Here is a 16,702-nt window from a genome sequence, read left to right on the forward strand (position 1 = left end):
AGAAACATTTGAAGTTTGAAATGAAGTAAGTTTACTAATATGGGTGATTGTTAATGGGACAATTGATGGCTACAACCATCAAACTAGTATATAACATGTTTTTAAATGTTATAAATGTATTATTCTATTTATTGTTATCGCATCAATTCAGGCAATTTATTGCGATATGGATTTTTGTCCGTATCGCCCAGCTCTATTCCTGTAGCGTTCCAAAAACTCCTGGCCGTCTCTTGAACTCTATTGCATTTGTGTGGTGTTTCCATTGACCTCTCACAATGTCTTATTTGATCTGATCGCTCCTTTCCATTGACCTCTCACAATGTCTTGTTTGATCTGATCTCTCCTTTCCATTGACCTCTCAACAGGTCTTATTTGATCTGATCTCTTCTTTCCATTGACCTCTCACAATGTCTTGTTTGATCTGATCTCTCCTTTCCATTGACCTCTCAACAGGTCTCATTTGATCTGATCTCTTCTTTCCATTGACCTCTCAACAGGTCTTGTTATTTGACCTGATTGCTCCTCTTTGATCCTGGTGCTCCTCCTCCTTATGGCTACTCAGTAGGCGTGTGCTAAAGTAGGCGTGTGTTGACCATGTTCAGATCAGACCCTCTGGAAGCACAATACTCCGATTGTACCTATTGCCTCTTATCAGCTTGAGAGAGAGACAAACTAATTCAGCCAGTCAACCTGTTGATATTGACAGGTAGCAGCCTGATCTACAAGGATAATGGCCATCCAGGACCCGGACCCGGTAACTACACCTATAGTAGTATGTGCAGTCTGTCAAGTCCAGACAGTCTTTTTGTGAGAGTGTGTGTGTAAGACAATTTGCAGCTGTGTGTTTGGTTCTCTCTGTGATAGGCTACTGATTTTGTTTGTTTGCTTGAGAAAGAGGGAGAAACAGATTCCCCGGACTGTAATTCAGCCACTCAACCTGTTGATATTGACAGGTAGCAGCCTGATTTACAAAGATAATGACCGACCTGGACCAGGAAACAACACCTGTAGTATGTTGTTCTCTCACCTAGCTACCTTATGATGAATAGACTACTGTAAACAGACCAGGGTTTAAATACCATTTAGGGTATTTCAGTAAGGCCTTATTTCAAAGACATTTTGTAAGTATTTAGATATTTTCTCTTTGAAAATACATTCTAATATTCAAATACTTGTATTTGTAAATAAACTTGGAATGTTTGAGCATGTATTTGAAAATACTCAAATACAGACTAATGTATTTTTAAATACAAATATTTAAATACTCCATGCATTTGAACCCTGGCCTGCTTGGTCCTATAATGGACCTGGACCCAACGTGTGTGTGTGTGTGTGTGTGTGTGTGTGTGTGTGTGTGTGTGTGTGTGTGTGTGTGTGTGTGTGTGTGTGTGTGTGTGTGTGTGTGTGTGTGTGTGTGTGTGTGTGTGTGTGTGTGTGTGTGTGTGTGTGTGTGTGTGTGTGTGTGTGTGTGTGTGCTAGGTTACACAGTTCTCTTTGTTGGCTTGGAGGTAACATAGCCTACAGTGAGGGGGAAAAAGTATTTGATCCCCTGCTGATTTTGTACGTTTGCCCATTGACAAAGAAATGATCAGTCTATAATTTTAATAGTAGGTTAATTTGAACAGTGAGAGACAGAATAACTACAAAAAAATCCAGAAAAACGCATGTCAAAAATGTTATAAATTGATTTGCATTTTAATGAGGGAAATAAGTATTTGACCCCTCTGCAAAACATGACTTAGTACTTGGTGGCAAAACCCTTGTTGGCAATCACAGAGGTCAGATGTTTCTTGTAGTTGGCCAACAGGTTTGCACACATCTCAGGAGGGATTTTGTCCCACTCCTCTGCAGATCTTCTCCAAGTCATTAAGGTTTCGAGGCTGACGTTTGGCAACTCGAACCTTCAGCTCCCTCCACAGATTTTCTGTGGGATTAAGGTCTGGAGACTGGCTAGGCCACTCCAGGACCTTAATGTGCTTCTTCTTGAGCCACTCCTTTGTTGCCTTGGCCGTGTGTTTTGGGTCATTGTCATGCTGGAATACCCATCCACGACCCATTTTCAATGCCCTGGCTGAGGGAAGGAGGTTCTCATCCAAGATTTGACAGTACATGGCCCCATCCATCGTCCCTTTGATGCGGTGAAGTTGTCCTGTCCCCTTAACAGAAAAATACCCCCAAAGCATAATGTTTCCACCTCCATGTTTGACGGTGGGGATGGTGTTCTTGGGGTCATAGGCAGCATTCCTCCTCCTCCAAACACGGCAAGTTGAGTTGATGTCAAAGAGCTCAATTTTGGTCTCATCTGATCACAACACTTTCACCCAGTTGTCCTCTGAATCATTCAGATGTTCATTGGCAAACTTCAGACGGGCATGTATATGTGCTTTCTTGAGCAGGGGGACCTTGCGGGCACTGCAGGATTTCAGTCCTTCACGGCGTAGAGTGTTACCAATTGTTTTCTTGGTGACTATGGTCCCAGCTGCCTTGAGATCATTGACAAGATCCTCTCGTGTAGTTCTGGGCTGATTCCTCACCGTTCTCATGATCATTGCAACTCCATGAGGTGAGATCTTGCATGCAGCCCCAGGCCGAGGGAGATTGACAGTTCTTTTGTGTTTCTTCCATTTGCGAATAATCGCACCAACTGTTGTCACCTTCTCACCAAGCTCCTTGGCGATGGTCTTGTAGCCCATTCCAGCCTTGTGTAGGTCTACAATCTTGTCCCTGACATCCTTGGAGAGCTCTTTGGTCTTGGCCATGGTGGAGAGTTTAGAATCTGATTGATTGCTTCTGTGGACAGGTGTCTTTTATACAGGTAATAAACTGAGATTAGGAGCACTCCCTTTAAGAGTGTGCTCCTAATCTCAGTTTGTTACCTGTATAAAAGACACATGGGAGCCAGAAATCTTTCTGATTGAGAGGGGGTCGAATACTTATTTCCCTCATTTAAATGCAAATCAATTTATAACATTTTTGACATGTGTTTTTCTAGATTTTTTGTTGTTGTTATTCTGTCTCTCACTGTTCAAATAAACCTATCATTAAAATTATAGACTGATCATTTCTTTGTCAGTGGGCAAACGTACAAAATCAGCAGGGGATCAAATACTTTTCCCCCTCACTATAAATGCGGTTGGCTTGGTGGTAGCGTAGCCTAAATGCGGTTGGCTTGGTGGTAGCGTAGCCTAAATGCAGTTGGCTTGGTGGTAACGTAGCCTAAATGCGGTTGGCCAATGGTTTAGAAAGTTTTGTCAAATTAACAGCACCGTCGTTTGCACTGTGTCCATATAGGGTTAGTCTGTCACTGTGTCCATATAGGGTTAGTCTGTCACTGTGTCCATGTAGGGTTAGTTTAAGGCAGGGGTCTCCAACAAGATGGATTGACAAGGGGATGTGGAGTAAAATGTGAGGGATTGACACAGTCAGGGACACAGGATAGAGTGGATGAATTAACTTGTGATCAAATTCTAGTAGGGAAAATTCTTCCTCCTTTGTCTTCCTAATCGCAGTTCTTCTGAAGCGAGAGTAGAAACGCTGACGTATAACTCTGTTTCTGTTTGATTTGACTCCGTGTTTACACTAAGAAGCTGGTAGTGTGCATAGGGGAAGGTCAGTCAGCGTACAGCAGTAACCTAGCCTTATCACCACCCTCATCTTTCTTTCAAAGCCCCTTTCTCACGGTATCAACTTGCCACTGCCTGTTGTGGCGTTCTACAGTATAGCAGGTTTTGTGTTGCGTATATCATAAAATACAACACTCTCTCGACTAGAGGTCGACCAATTAATCGAAATGGCCGATTTAATTAGGGCCGATTTTTCAAGTTTTCATAACAATCGGTATTTTTGGCCACCGATTTGCCGCTTTATTTTTTTATTTTTATTTTTTTACACCTTTATTTAACTAGGCAAGTCAGATTAAGAACACATTCTTATTTTCAATGACGGCCTAGGAACGGGGGTTAACTGCCTTGTTCAGGCGGGATTCGGGGATTCGTTTTTGCAACCTTCCGGTTACTAATCCAATCCAACGCACGAGGAGCCTGCATGGCAGGCTGACTACCTGTTACGCGAGGGCAGCAAGAAGCCAAGGTAAGTTGCTAGCTAGCATTAAACTTTATCTTATAAAAAACTCAATCTTAACATAATCACTAGTTAACTACACATGGTTGATGATATTACTAGTTTCTAACATGTCCTGCGTTGCATATAATCGATGCGGTGCCTGTTAATTTATCATTGAATCATAGCCTATTTCGCCAAACAGGTGTTGATTTAACAAGCGCATTTGCGAAAAAAGCACTGTCGTTGCACCAATGTACCTAACCATAAGCATCAATGCCTTTCTTTAAAATCAATAAACAAGTATATATTTTTAAACCTGCATATTTAGTTTATTGCCTGCTAACATGAAATTGTGTCACATCTCTAGCGTTCATTGCACGCAGAGTCAGGGTATATGCAACAGTTTGGGCCGCCTGGCTCGTTGTGAACTAATTTGCCAGAATTTTACATAATTATGACAACATTGACATAACATAACTCGTAAGCATTCATTCAGACAGCACTTTCATGCGTTTTGCCAGCAGCTCTTCGCTGTTTCAAGCTGTTTATGACTTCAAACCGGGTGGGTATAATTTGTGGAACGTTCCAACAGGAATCTATTCCAAAAACTTCGTAAATAACAAGGTTGCCAAAAAACAATGCATACAATGTTGTATAGCGGCAGAATAAGATACCGGGTAGTGAGTGGTCTATTTCATTGCGTTTTTCACTCATCACGTTTATTCCGAAAAATGTCTGTCCTCACTCTGGTTGCCTATAGACAAACATTAAGAATAAGCTACGTGGTGAGTTGATGCCTATTCGGCAGCTAGTTAGCTAGGTTTGTATGCGTTGCTACTTTGTATGCGTTGTTGGTTGGCAACCTTTTACTTTACGTTTTTTTGGAACAGATTCCTGTTGGAACGTTCCACAAATTATACCCACCCCTTCAAGCCTGTCAACTCCCAAGATTAGGCTGGTGTAACCGATGTGAAATGGCTAGCTAGTTAGCGGGGTGCGCGCTAATAGCGTTTCAAACGTCACTCGCTCTGAGACTTGGAGTAGTTGTTTCCCTTGCTCTACATGGGTAACGCTGCTTCGAGGGTGGCTGTTGTCGATGTGTTCCTGGTTCAAGCCCAGGTAGGAGCGAGGAGAGGGACGGAAGCTATACTCTTACACTGGCAATACTAAAGGGCCTATAAGAACATCCAATAGTCAAAGGTATATGAAATAGAAATCGTATAGAGAGAAATAGTCCTATAATAACTACAACCTAAAACATCTTACCTGAGAATATTGAAGACTCATGTTAAAAGGAACCACCAGCTTTCATATGTTCTCATTTTCTGAGCAAGGAACTTAAATGTTAGCTTTTTTACATGGCACATATTGCACTTTTACTTTCTTCTCCAACACTGTTTTGCATTATTTAAACCAAATTGAACGTTTCATTATTTATTTCAGGCTAAATTGATTTTATTGATGTATTATATTAAGTTAAAATAAGTGTTCATTCAGTATTGTTGTAATTATCATTATTATAAATAAACAAACAAACAAAAAATCAGCCGATTTAATCGGTATCGACTTTTTTTTGGTCCTCCAATAATCGGTATCTGTGTTGAAAAATCATAATCGGTCGACCTCTCCTCTCGACCAATCAGAATGGATTATTCAGCCAAGCCATGGTATAAGCCTAACTGTAATAACATGTCATTTCAACTGGTCACTAAATTACACAGACAGGTGAAGAGTTGCATGGATAAAAGAAGAACAATGAAGTAAGTCAGAAGAATACTCAACCAGAGGACAAATCCAGGTTATGGACAAATCCCCCACCCCTCTGTCTGCCTCTCCCTCTGTCTGCCTCTCTCCCTCTGTCTGCCTCTCTCAGAATGTTAGAGGATCCCATTCTGTCAGTGTAGCCGAGAGAATAGATTGGCTCGCTAGTCACCTATTGAAAAAAGGTTTGCTGGAGAACTTGTCACACCTGTAAGGGGCTTTTTTTTCTCTTGCAGGGGTTAAGGTTAAAGGTCATGGTTGAAGCATAGCACACCTTTCACTTCTTCAGATTGTCCTCATAGGATAGGCCTCCAGCAACGCCTGAAGCACAGCATTACATCTAGACCAGAGCTCTCCAACTCTGTTCCTGGAGATCTATCCTCCTGTAGGTTTTCACTCCAACCCTGTTCCTGGAGAGCTACCCTCCTGTAGGTTATCACTCCAACCCTGTTCCTGGAGAGCTACCCTCCTGTAGGTTATCACTCCAACCCTGTTCCTGGAGATCTATCCTCCTGTAGGTTTTCACTCCAACCCTGTTCCTGGAGATCTATCCTCCTGTAGGTTTTCACACCAACTCTGTTCCTGGAGATCTATCCTCCTGTAGGTTTTCACTCCAACCCTGTTCCTGGAGATCTATCCTCCTGTAGGTTTTCACTCCAACCCCAGTTGTAACTAACCTGATTCAGCTTATAACCATGTAATTATTAGGAGTGAAAACCTACAGGAGGGTAGCTCTCCAGGAACAGGGTTGGAGAGTAGTGCTGAGTGGTTAGTGCTTTTTGAGGTCTGTTCGATTTTGGTTCGATTAAAAAAAAAAAAAATCAACGGTTTTTATTTTAAAAAAACATTAAATGCTCTATGCATTATGTGGGTTGAAATGCTGTAACACAGAATAAAACAATAAAAGTCCCATGATTGTAGTGACTGTCCATTACTGCTTATTCTTATTCACAATACTTTAATTGACTTAAAAATATTTAAGTTGTGTATATTACACTTTTTTTATTTATTTGATGACTGACTTTATTATTACATTCCAAGTCATCTAATCTCTATAGAGCTATTTTAGTAGTTATAATAAGTAAATAAGACATACTTTTATGACTGCTGGCTATGAAATATCAATCACTTAGATTATGTATTTTCAGGTAGAGATGCCTCGCGATGCAACAGCTGCACTCTATATCCCCTCACGATAGTGCATTCTTCGCTCTTCTGTAGCAGGCGTAAAATAAACACAGACCGGACAAGAAGATGCGCAATGGATTATGGTCATTGTAGTTAATTACCACGTTTTATGCCCTAAACTATGTAGAATATTGGCCTGTGGGAAACTACAACCCCCTATTACATCGCACGGTTCAGACTTGGATCTGATTCATCTCTAGAGAAACTGTGCATTGAGCTCACAGAAAAAAACCACAGGTCAATTAGTTGATTAAAAGACATCACTCAGCACTATTGGAGAGCCTTGATTGATTGTGTGTTTGTTAGGGTGTGTTCATTTGTATGCGTCTGTTAGGGTTTGCATTCACTTGGTGTAATATAACCTTTCTGGGGATGTTCCCCTGGTATAAGAAGGCTACTTAATCTAACTCTTCATTTAGCTAACTATAGTGTCTTCTGTGTAAAATAGATAAACGTTTGTTTTGTTGGCTTTTCTGATTGATCGAGCAGTAGGTTTTTGACTTGCCTCATTAATCTAAATCTGTAGATGAGAACACAACTTGTTTGGAAAGACCTGTAGGGCTATCTGGCTGGCCATGCCTCTGCTCCAGGTAGCTACCCTATCTGGCTGGCCAGGAAATGAGTAACCCTGTAGAGTGGGAATTACTGCCTCTTGTCAGAACCTGAGTAGGGAGAAGGCTAAAGAGCGGTTGGAAGATGGTAAAGAGTGAGGAAGTACGAGGAGAGGAGGAGCGAGGGTTCTCTACTCATTCACTCCTCCATGCCTCTAGGCCCTCTCCTTCTCTACAGCTTTTCTTCTAGAGCTCTTCACTTCCACAGAAAGAAGTGTGACCTTTTCATTCATTATTCTACACCGAGTGGAGTGAGAGGGGGGAGAAGGGGAGAGGGAGTGAAGATGAGGGGAGACAGACAGAGAGAGTCTGATCCAGGTTTAAGCTCTTGTCACTCTTAATTAGATTGTTCTGTTAGCCTGAGAGGATTCACTCTCCAGCCTCCTTACTTATGTAAGATACTTTGTCTCATCTAAATGGCGGAGAGGAGAGAGGGAAGACACCAGGCGAGGGAGGAGAAGGAGCGGGATTTTGGTGGTTCTGGGGGTGTTGTGAGACACACAGACCGATGTTGGTTGGATACCTTTTTAGCAGTAGATGTTACGGGCAGGACCAGGAGGTGCGGCCGGTGGCGATGAAGAGGAACAGAACAGGTCATTCATCCCCCTGCCTGTCGTACGGTTACTGTGTCATTGCCTGCCTACAGTCCTCTCTACGGCAACGGAGTGAGATGGTTTGTTTGACGAGGAGGGCTGACGAGTAACCACAGGTGTTGACTGTCTATGTTGGCAGAGGGAACACAGCAGACTGCCTTTTGCTGGACCTCAGTTGATGGATTAGATAAATTAGCTCTGCATTGCAACCAGTTGGCACATGGTACGTTGCTGTGAAGTACTCTTTTTTTCCCATCATGCTTTTTTTGTCTTTTGAAAAAACGATCACCAAAAAGCTGTTGATTGTCATGAAACATGTTTGTGCCTTAGTCCTGGTATGCCTGATCTCGGTGACCTCGTATGAGTGATATTGTTTGGCTGCCTGGTGGAACCTGGGGGTCAGTAGGACATCTGGCCTAATGGCAGAACTAGCATTAGCATAGGGGAGCGAAGTGCAGCCTTAATCTTAAAGCTATGATATAGCAAAGGCTATGGCGTGATGAGAAGGGCTACCATCTAATCTCTGTGGGTGTAGTTTTAGCATCATGCTGCCTGGACTACACTAAATATGCAAGGGATTACATTTTTGATTGTGTTAAATCAAATCAAATTGTCACATGCGCGGAATACAACAGGTGTAGACTTTACAGTGAAATGCTTACTTACCAGCCCTTCACTAACAATGCAGAGTTTTAAAAAAGTAAGAAAAATTTGCTAAATAAACTAAACGAAAATAGTAACACAATAAAATACCAATACCGGGGCTATATACAAGGATAATGGATACAGTGAGGGGGGAAAAGTATTTGATCCCCTGCTGATTTTGTACGTTTGCCCACTGACAAAGAAATGATCAGTCTATAATTTTAATGGTAGGTTTATTTGAACAGTGAGACAGAATAACAACAAGAAAATCCAGAAACGCATGTCAAAAATGTTATAAATTGATTTGCATTTTAATGAGGGAAATAAGTATTTGACCCCCTCTCAATCAGAAAGATTTCTGGCTCCCAGGTGTCTTTTATACAGGTAACGAGCTGAGATTAGGAGCACAATCTTAAAGGGAGTGCTCCTAATCTCAGTTTGTTACCTGAATAAAAGACACCTGTCCACAGAAGCAATCAATCAATCAGATTCCAAACTCTCCACCATGGCCAAGACCAAAGAGCTCTCCAAGGATGTCAGGGACAAGATTGTACACCTACACAAGGCTGGAATGGGCTACAAGACCATCGCCAAGCAGCTTGGTGAGAAGGTGACAACAGTTGGTGCGATTTATTCGCAAATGGAAGAAACACAAAATAACTGTCAATCTCCCTCGGCCTGGGGCTCCATGTAAGATCTCACCTCGTGGAGTTGCAATGATCATGAGAACGGTGAGGAATCAGCCCAGAACTACACGGGAGGATCTTGTCAATGATCTCAAGGCAGCTGGGACCATAGATTTGATTTGATTTTGATTTGAAAACAATTGGTAACACACTACGCCGTGAAGAACTGAAATCCTGCAGCGCCCGCAAGGTCTCTTCTGCTAAGGGGACAGGACAACTTCACCGCATCAAAGGGACGATGGACGGGGCCATGTACTGTCAAATCTTGGGTGAGAACCTCCTTCCCTCAGCCAGGGCATTGAAAATGGGTCGTGGGTGGGTATTCCAGCATGACAATGACCCAAAGCACACGGCCAAGGTAACAAAGGAGTGGCTCAAGAAGAAGCACATTAAGGTCCTGGAGTGGCCTAGCCAGTCTCCAGACCTTAATCCCATAGAAAATCTGTGGAGGGAGCTGAAGGTTCGAGTTGCCAAACGTCAGCCTCGAAACCTTAATGACTTGGAGAAGATCTGCAAAGAGGAGTGGGACAAAATCCCTCCTGAGATGTGTGCAAACCTGGTGGCCAACTACAAGAAACGTCTGACCTCTGATTGCCAACAAGGGTTTTGCCACCAAGTACTAAGTCATGTTTTGGGGGGGTCAAATACTGTTTTGGAGGGGTCAAATACTTATTTCCCTCATTTAAAATGCAAATCAATTTATAACATTTTTGACGTGCATTTTTCTGGATTTCTTTGATGTTATTCTGTCTCTCACTGTTCAATTAAACCTACCATTAAAATTATAGACTGATCATTTCTTTGTCAATGGGCAAACGTACAAAATCAGCAGGGGATCAAATACTTTTTTCCCTCACTGTATGTCTTGTTTCTCCTAATGTTATTGTCTGCCTGCTGCAGCTTCCCGAGAAACAACCCCAATATGAAGATAAAACCATGGTTCCAGTACTAACTTCAAAACAAGCCAGCCAATTACCAGTGAACGAAGTAACATGTCTCCTGCAGGTACGTATGGCACAGTGAAAAATGTAGAATTTACTAACGTTGTATTCCATTACCATTAGTGCATAGACATTTGAGTCGTTTAGCAGACACTCTTATCCAGACGACTTAGCTAATGCATTCATCTTAAGATAGCTAGGTGACACGAGTTAGGCCTAGTCAGCATCACTGAACTGTCAAATAGCACCAGCATACTGAAGGGTGAGCCCCTCATCTCGTCATCACACGCTAGTCACCTGACAGCATTGTTGTTGGTAACCATGCTCCTTCCCTCAGGCTGACCTGCAGTACGGCCTGACCCACAGTGAGGTCACCCGTCGCCGTGCCTACCATGGCTGGAATGAGTTCGACATCAATGAGGAGGAGCCTCTCTGGAGGAAGTACATCTCCCAGGTGAGTGGCGGATAGAACTGCAAATCCCTTGTCTACGTCAAGCTGAAAAAGTACAACTCCCTGGAGAGTGATGGGAAGCTACCCAAAGCTGAAATTCATACTGTTATTATAGCGTTGTAGTACATGTGTGTGTGAAGCCTAAATAAGCAGAAAGGGGAACACCCTCACACCTGATACATCCTGGCTTTGATACAGGAGTTCTAGCACAGCATCCCACCACTGACAAGACATTTCCAGCGAGTGCTGAAGCCGAAGCCGCAGTAGGGCTTCAGGTTTCAGAAGCAGCTCCCTACATGCTGTAGTGTTTAGTACATGTGAAATATCACAGATCACCTGCTGTCCTCCCTCCGCCCCGCTCTTGGATCGCTCTTGACTTCTTTTGCAAGGACAAAAGCTCCCAGTGTCCTCTGGGGTAGGAGGGAGGGAGAGAAGAGGAGGAAAAAACTGGGCCGCTCTATTCTGCCTGGTTTCTGTCTTCCGTGGCCAGAAGCAAAGTGATGAGCGGTCGGATAAATATAGAGCTGCCGCCCTGAGAGGCCGTTTTTTTCGCCTTCACACAGAGATGGAGAGAATGAGGGATGCTGTCCCGCTCGCTCGCTCTCTCTCGCTCCCCCCTCTCTCTCGCTCCCCCCCCTCTCTCGCCCCTCTCTCTCTCGCCCCTCTCTCTCTCTCTCTCTCTCGCCCCTCTCTCTCTCTCTCTCTCGCCCCTCTCTCTCTCTCTCTCTCGCCCCTCTCTCTCTCGCCCGCTCGCCCCTCTCTCTCTCTCGCCCGCTCGCCCCTCTCTCTCTCTCGCTCGCTCGCTCCCCCTCTCTCTCTCGCTCGCTCCCCCCTCTCTCTCGCTCGCTCCCCCTCTCTCTCTCTCGCTCGCTCCCCCCTCTCTCTCTCTCGCTCGCTCCCCCTCTCTCTCTCTCGCTCGCTCCCCCCCTCTCTCTCTCTCGCTCGCTCCCCCCTCTCTCTCGCTCGCTCCCCCTCTCTCTCGCTCGCTCGCTCCCCTCTCTCTCTCTCTCGCTCGCTCGCTCCCCCCTCTCTCTCCTCTCTCTCACCCCCTCTCTCTGTGTTCCTTCTTTGTTTCACCCCCTTTGATACCCTGCTGAAGAAGAAAGATCAGCCACTTACTCATCATGTGGTTAACGTGAGATGCAGCCTCCTCTTGCCATGGAAACATATCGAAAAATACGTAATTATGCCATGAGCCATTGCTGTACTTCGGCGCTTTGGTTGGTTTAAATTGCAGGGGGGAAATCCTTTTTTTTAATTTTTTTTTTTTAGTACTGATCATAATTAGAGGCACTTAGAACAGCCTCTGATCTGGTTCAATCAGTAACACCATTCTCCATTCCACATTTTATGGTATTTTCTCAACACCATTTGTCCCAGAACGCTTAAGACCCAAACCTAACTCCCTAGGTGACAGGGTCAGCGTCCATAGAAAGGCAGTACTGCCCAGTACAGGGCAGTACTCAAGATTACATAGAACAATTATCTAGAATATTAATCACCGTATTCATTCACCACTATTGTATTCATCCCTCCCTATCGTCTGAATTGGGAGGGTGCCATTCCCCCACTCCCCTGACTCCTCTGTGTTGTCAGATCAGATTCCTCCTCTGTGTTGTCAGATCAGATTCCTCCTCTGTGTTGTCAGATCAGATTCCTCCTCTGTGTTGTCAGATCAGATTCCTCCTCTGTGTTGTCAGGTCAGATTCCTCCTCAGATTCCTCCTCATGGCTTGAGGCCTGACGTGCCCTTACTGAACTACCAGAGATGGTCCAGTCTAGCTAGCTAATTTGTGTGTGTGTGTGTGTGTGTGTGTGTGTGTGTGAAATCTGTCAGAAGCAGTATTGCCACACACACACATTGAGTGAAGAGCTACAAGCATTCGGGTCTTTAATCTGTCACTAGTTTGGGCTGTGCCAGTCAGGCAGGTTATCTGTACAGAACAGAGCAGCAATGTGGTGCTCTCCCTGTCTCCTGGAGGCTCCCGCCATCAGCTCAGCTCCATCTCTCCCTGTCTCCTGGAGGCTCCCACCATCAGCTCAGCTCCATCTCTCCCTGTCTCCTGGATACTCTCACCATCAGCTCAGCTCCATCTCTCCCTGTCTCCTGGAGGCTCCCGCCATCAGCTCAGCTCCATCTCTCCCTGTCTCCTGGAGGCTCCCACCATCAGCTCAGCTCCATCTCTCCCTGTCTCCTGGAGGCTCCCACCATCAGCTCAGCTCCATCTCTCCCTGTCTCCTGGAGGCTCTCACCATCAGCTCAGCTCCATCTCTCCCTGTCTCCTGGAGGCTCTCACCATCAGCTCAGCTCCATCTCTCCCTGTCTCCTGGAGGCTCTCACCATCAGCTCAGCTCCATCTCTCCCTGTCTCCTGGAGGCTCCCACCATCAGCTCAGCCCCATCTCTCCCTGTCTCCTGGAGGCTCCCACCATCAGCTCAGATCCACATTTTTTTTGTGTGTGTGATCTTCTCACCAGTATTTTTAGCAGCAAAGTGAGAAAGCAGCATAAGGCTTTAGTTTGGCGTCATCATCATCTCCCCCGTCGCTGCACCTCGTTGCGCTACAGATTTTCATCCGTTTTTAGCATCCCAGAGGATGAACTGGTGGCGTGAAGTCATTTATCACCGTTATCAGACTGCGCTCTAAAAAGCACTGTACCTATTGGTGTTGAATCCATCTCTCTGAGAGGCCGACGGTGGGTACATAGTGGTGTTGAATCCATCTCTCTGAGAGGCCGACGGTGGGTACATAGTGGTGGTGAATCCATCTCTCTGAGAGGCCGACGGTGGGTACATAGTGGTGTTGAATCCATCTCTCTGAGAGGCCGACGGTGGGTACATAGTGGTGTTGAATCCATCTCTCTGAGAGGCCGACGGTGGGTACATAGTGGTGTTGAATCCATCTCTCTGAGAGGCCGACGGTGGGTACATAGTGGTGTTGAATCCATCTCTCTGAGAGGCCGACGGTGGGTACATATTGGTGTTGAATCCATCTCTCTGAGAGGCCGACGGGGGGTACATAGTGGTGTTGAATCCATCTCTCTGAGAGGCCGACGGGGGGTACATAGTGGTGTTGAATCCATCTCTCTGAGAGGCCGACGGGGGGTACATAGTGGTGTTGAATCCATCTCTCTGAGAGGCCGACGGTGGGTACATAGTGGTGTTGAATCCATCTCTCTGAGAGGCCGACGGTGGGTACATAGTGGTGTTGAATCCATCTCTCTGAGAGGCCGACGGTGGGTACATAGTGGTGTTGAATCCATCTCTCTGAGAGGCCGACGGTGGGTACATAGTGGTGTTGAATCCATCTCTCTGAGAGGCCGACGGTGGGTACATAGTGGTGTTGAATCCATCTCTCTGAGAGGCCGACGGTGGGTACATAGTGGTGTTGAATCCATCTCTCTGAGAGGCCGACGGTGGGTACATAGTGGTGTTGAATCCATCTCTCTGAGAGGCCGACGGTGGGTACATAGTGGTGTTGAATCCATCTCTCTGAGAGGCCGACGGTGGCTACATAGTGGTGTTGAATCCATCTCTCTGAGAGGCCGACGGTGGGTACATAGTGGTGTTGAATCCATCTCTCTGAGAGGCCGACGGTGGGTACATAGTGGTGTTGAATCCATCTCTCTGAGAGGCCGACGGTGGGTACATAGTGGTGTTGAATCCATCTCTCTGAGAGGCCGACGGTGGCTACATAGTGGTGTTGAATCCATCTCTCTGAGAGGCCGACGGTGGGTACATAGTGGTGTTGAATCCATCTCTCTGAGAGGCCGACGGTGGGTACATAGTGGTGTTGAATCCATCTCTCTGAGAGGCCGACGGTGGGTACATAGTGGTGTTGAATCCATCTCTCTGAGAGGCCGACGGTGGCTACATAGTGGTGTTGAATCCATCTCTCTGAGAGGCCGACAGTGGGTACATACATAGTCAAAGACTGTGATGTCCTTGTGTTAATTCAAGTGCAAGGCAAAACAGACAAGTAACTACAGAGCAGTTGAATTCCAGATACCTGGAGACTACAGGGAGCCCTACTGACTACGGAGGTAATTGTGTGTACAGAAGATGTCCCAGAGTGTGATGTCAGCATTTAGGAAGGTACTGGGCCTTGAATCTTGTTCCTGTCAGGGGGATCTTGTTCCTGTCAGAAGTAACCAGGAAACCAGGGCTCTGGAGGCCTTTAATCAAACACTGTCACCCTTACCTGATCTTGTTCCTTGTTCCCTGTGGCTCAGTTGGTAGAGCATGGTGTTTGCAACGCCAGCATGGTGTGTGCAACGCCAGCATGGTGTGTGCAACGCCAGGGTTGTGGGTTCGATTCCCACAGGGGGCCAGTACAAATTATTTTTATTTTTTTTTAAATAATAGAAATGCATGAAATGAAAAATGAAATGTATGTATTCACTACTGTAAGTCGCTCTGGATAAGAGCGTCTGCTAAATGACTAAAATGTAAAATGTAAGTAACCAGGAAACCAGGGCTCTGGAGGCCTTTAATCAAACTCTGTCACTCCTCTCTGATTTTGAACCCCTATGGTGTTGAATTACTGTAGACTCGGTGCTTTGTCCGCTCGCCATGCTGCCTCAATTATTCTGTCAAAGGGAGCGACAGCAACACAGCGCCATTGGCTGGCTAATTAGTGTCTTGCCCAGACATGACAGATTGGGCCTGTACTCCCACTGTGCAGTCAGTGGCCATGTTTGAGAGCATCAAAACCATGATGTATAATGGGTCAATTGTGACTGATCTGAAAATAATATTGAGTAGTTATTTATGATGCAAGGTGATTTGTAGATTAGTCAGTCTCCCCTCGCCTCTAAAGTCAGCCTAAAACCCCAAACAGCAAGCAATGCAGATGTAGAAGCACGGTAGCTAGGAAAAGCTCCCTAAAAAGGCAGGAACCTAGGAAGAAACCAGAGAGGAACCAGGCTGCATTCAGCCATTACTCTCTCTCTGTCTGCCCGAGGAACCAGGCTGCATTCAGACTTTACTCTCTCTCTGTCTGCCAGAGGAACCAGGCTACATTCAGCCATTACTCTCTCTCTGTCTGCCAGAGGAACCAGGCTGCATTCAGCCATTACTCTCTCTCTGTCTGCCCGAGGAACCAGGCTGCATTCAGACTTTACTCTCTCTCTGTCTGCCAGAGGAACCAGGCTGCATTCAGACTTTACTCTCTCTCTGTCTGCCAGAGGAACCAGGCTACATTCAGCCATTACTCTCTCTCTGTCTGCCAGAGGAACCAGGCTGCATTCAGCCATTACTCTCTCTCTCTGTCTGCCAGAGGAACCAGGCTGCATTCAGCCATTACTCTCTCTCTGTCTGCCAGAGGAACCAGGCTACATTCAGCCATTACTCTCTCTCTGTCTGCCAGAGGAACCAGGCTGCATTCAGCCATTACTCTCTCTCTGTCTGCCAGAGGAACCAGGCTGCATTCAGCCATTACTCTCTCTCTGTCTGCCAGAGGAACCAGGCTGCATTCAGCCATTACTCTCTCTCTGTCTGCCAGAGGAACCAGGCTACATTCAGCCATTACTCTCTCTCTGTCTGCCAGAGGAACCAGGCTACATTCAGCCATTACTCTCTCTCTGTCTGCCAGAGGAACCAGGCTGCATTCAGCCATTACTCTCTCTCTGTCTGCCAGAGGAACCAGGCTGCATTCAGCCATTACTCTCTCTCTGTCTGCCAGAGGAACCAGGCTACATTCAGCCATTACTCTCTCTCTGTCTGCCAGAGGAACCAGGCTGCATTCAGCCATTACTCTCTCTCTG

The 16,702-nt window shown here is 45.5% G+C and overlaps 1 protein-coding gene across 4 annotated transcripts in view; it reads left to right on the forward strand.

Moving 5' to 3' along the window:
• Window positions 1–16,702, forward strand: part of LOC106592954 (calcium-transporting ATPase type 2C member 1) — a 47,165-nt gene that overhangs the window by 10,821 nt on the left and 19,642 nt on the right. For 2 of the 4 annotated variants that reach the window (XM_045719055.1, XM_045719057.1), the window contains 2 exons: window positions 10,447–10,551; window positions 10,825–10,941. In XM_045719055.1, coding sequence (XP_045575011.1) covers window positions 10,447–10,551; window positions 10,825–10,941 — 222 coding nt within the window. Of the gene's footprint in view, window positions 1–470; window positions 773–10,446; window positions 10,552–10,824; window positions 10,942–16,702 lie in introns of those variants that run through there. The other 2 variants (XM_045719054.1, XM_045719056.1) reach the window with 2 other exon arrangements.

Source organism: Salmo salar, chromosome ssa05 (assembly GCF_905237065.1).
Source record: "Salmo salar chromosome ssa05, Ssal_v3.1, whole genome shotgun sequence".
In the NCBI taxonomy this organism is placed as follows: domain Eukaryota; kingdom Metazoa; phylum Chordata; class Actinopteri; order Salmoniformes; family Salmonidae; genus Salmo; species Salmo salar.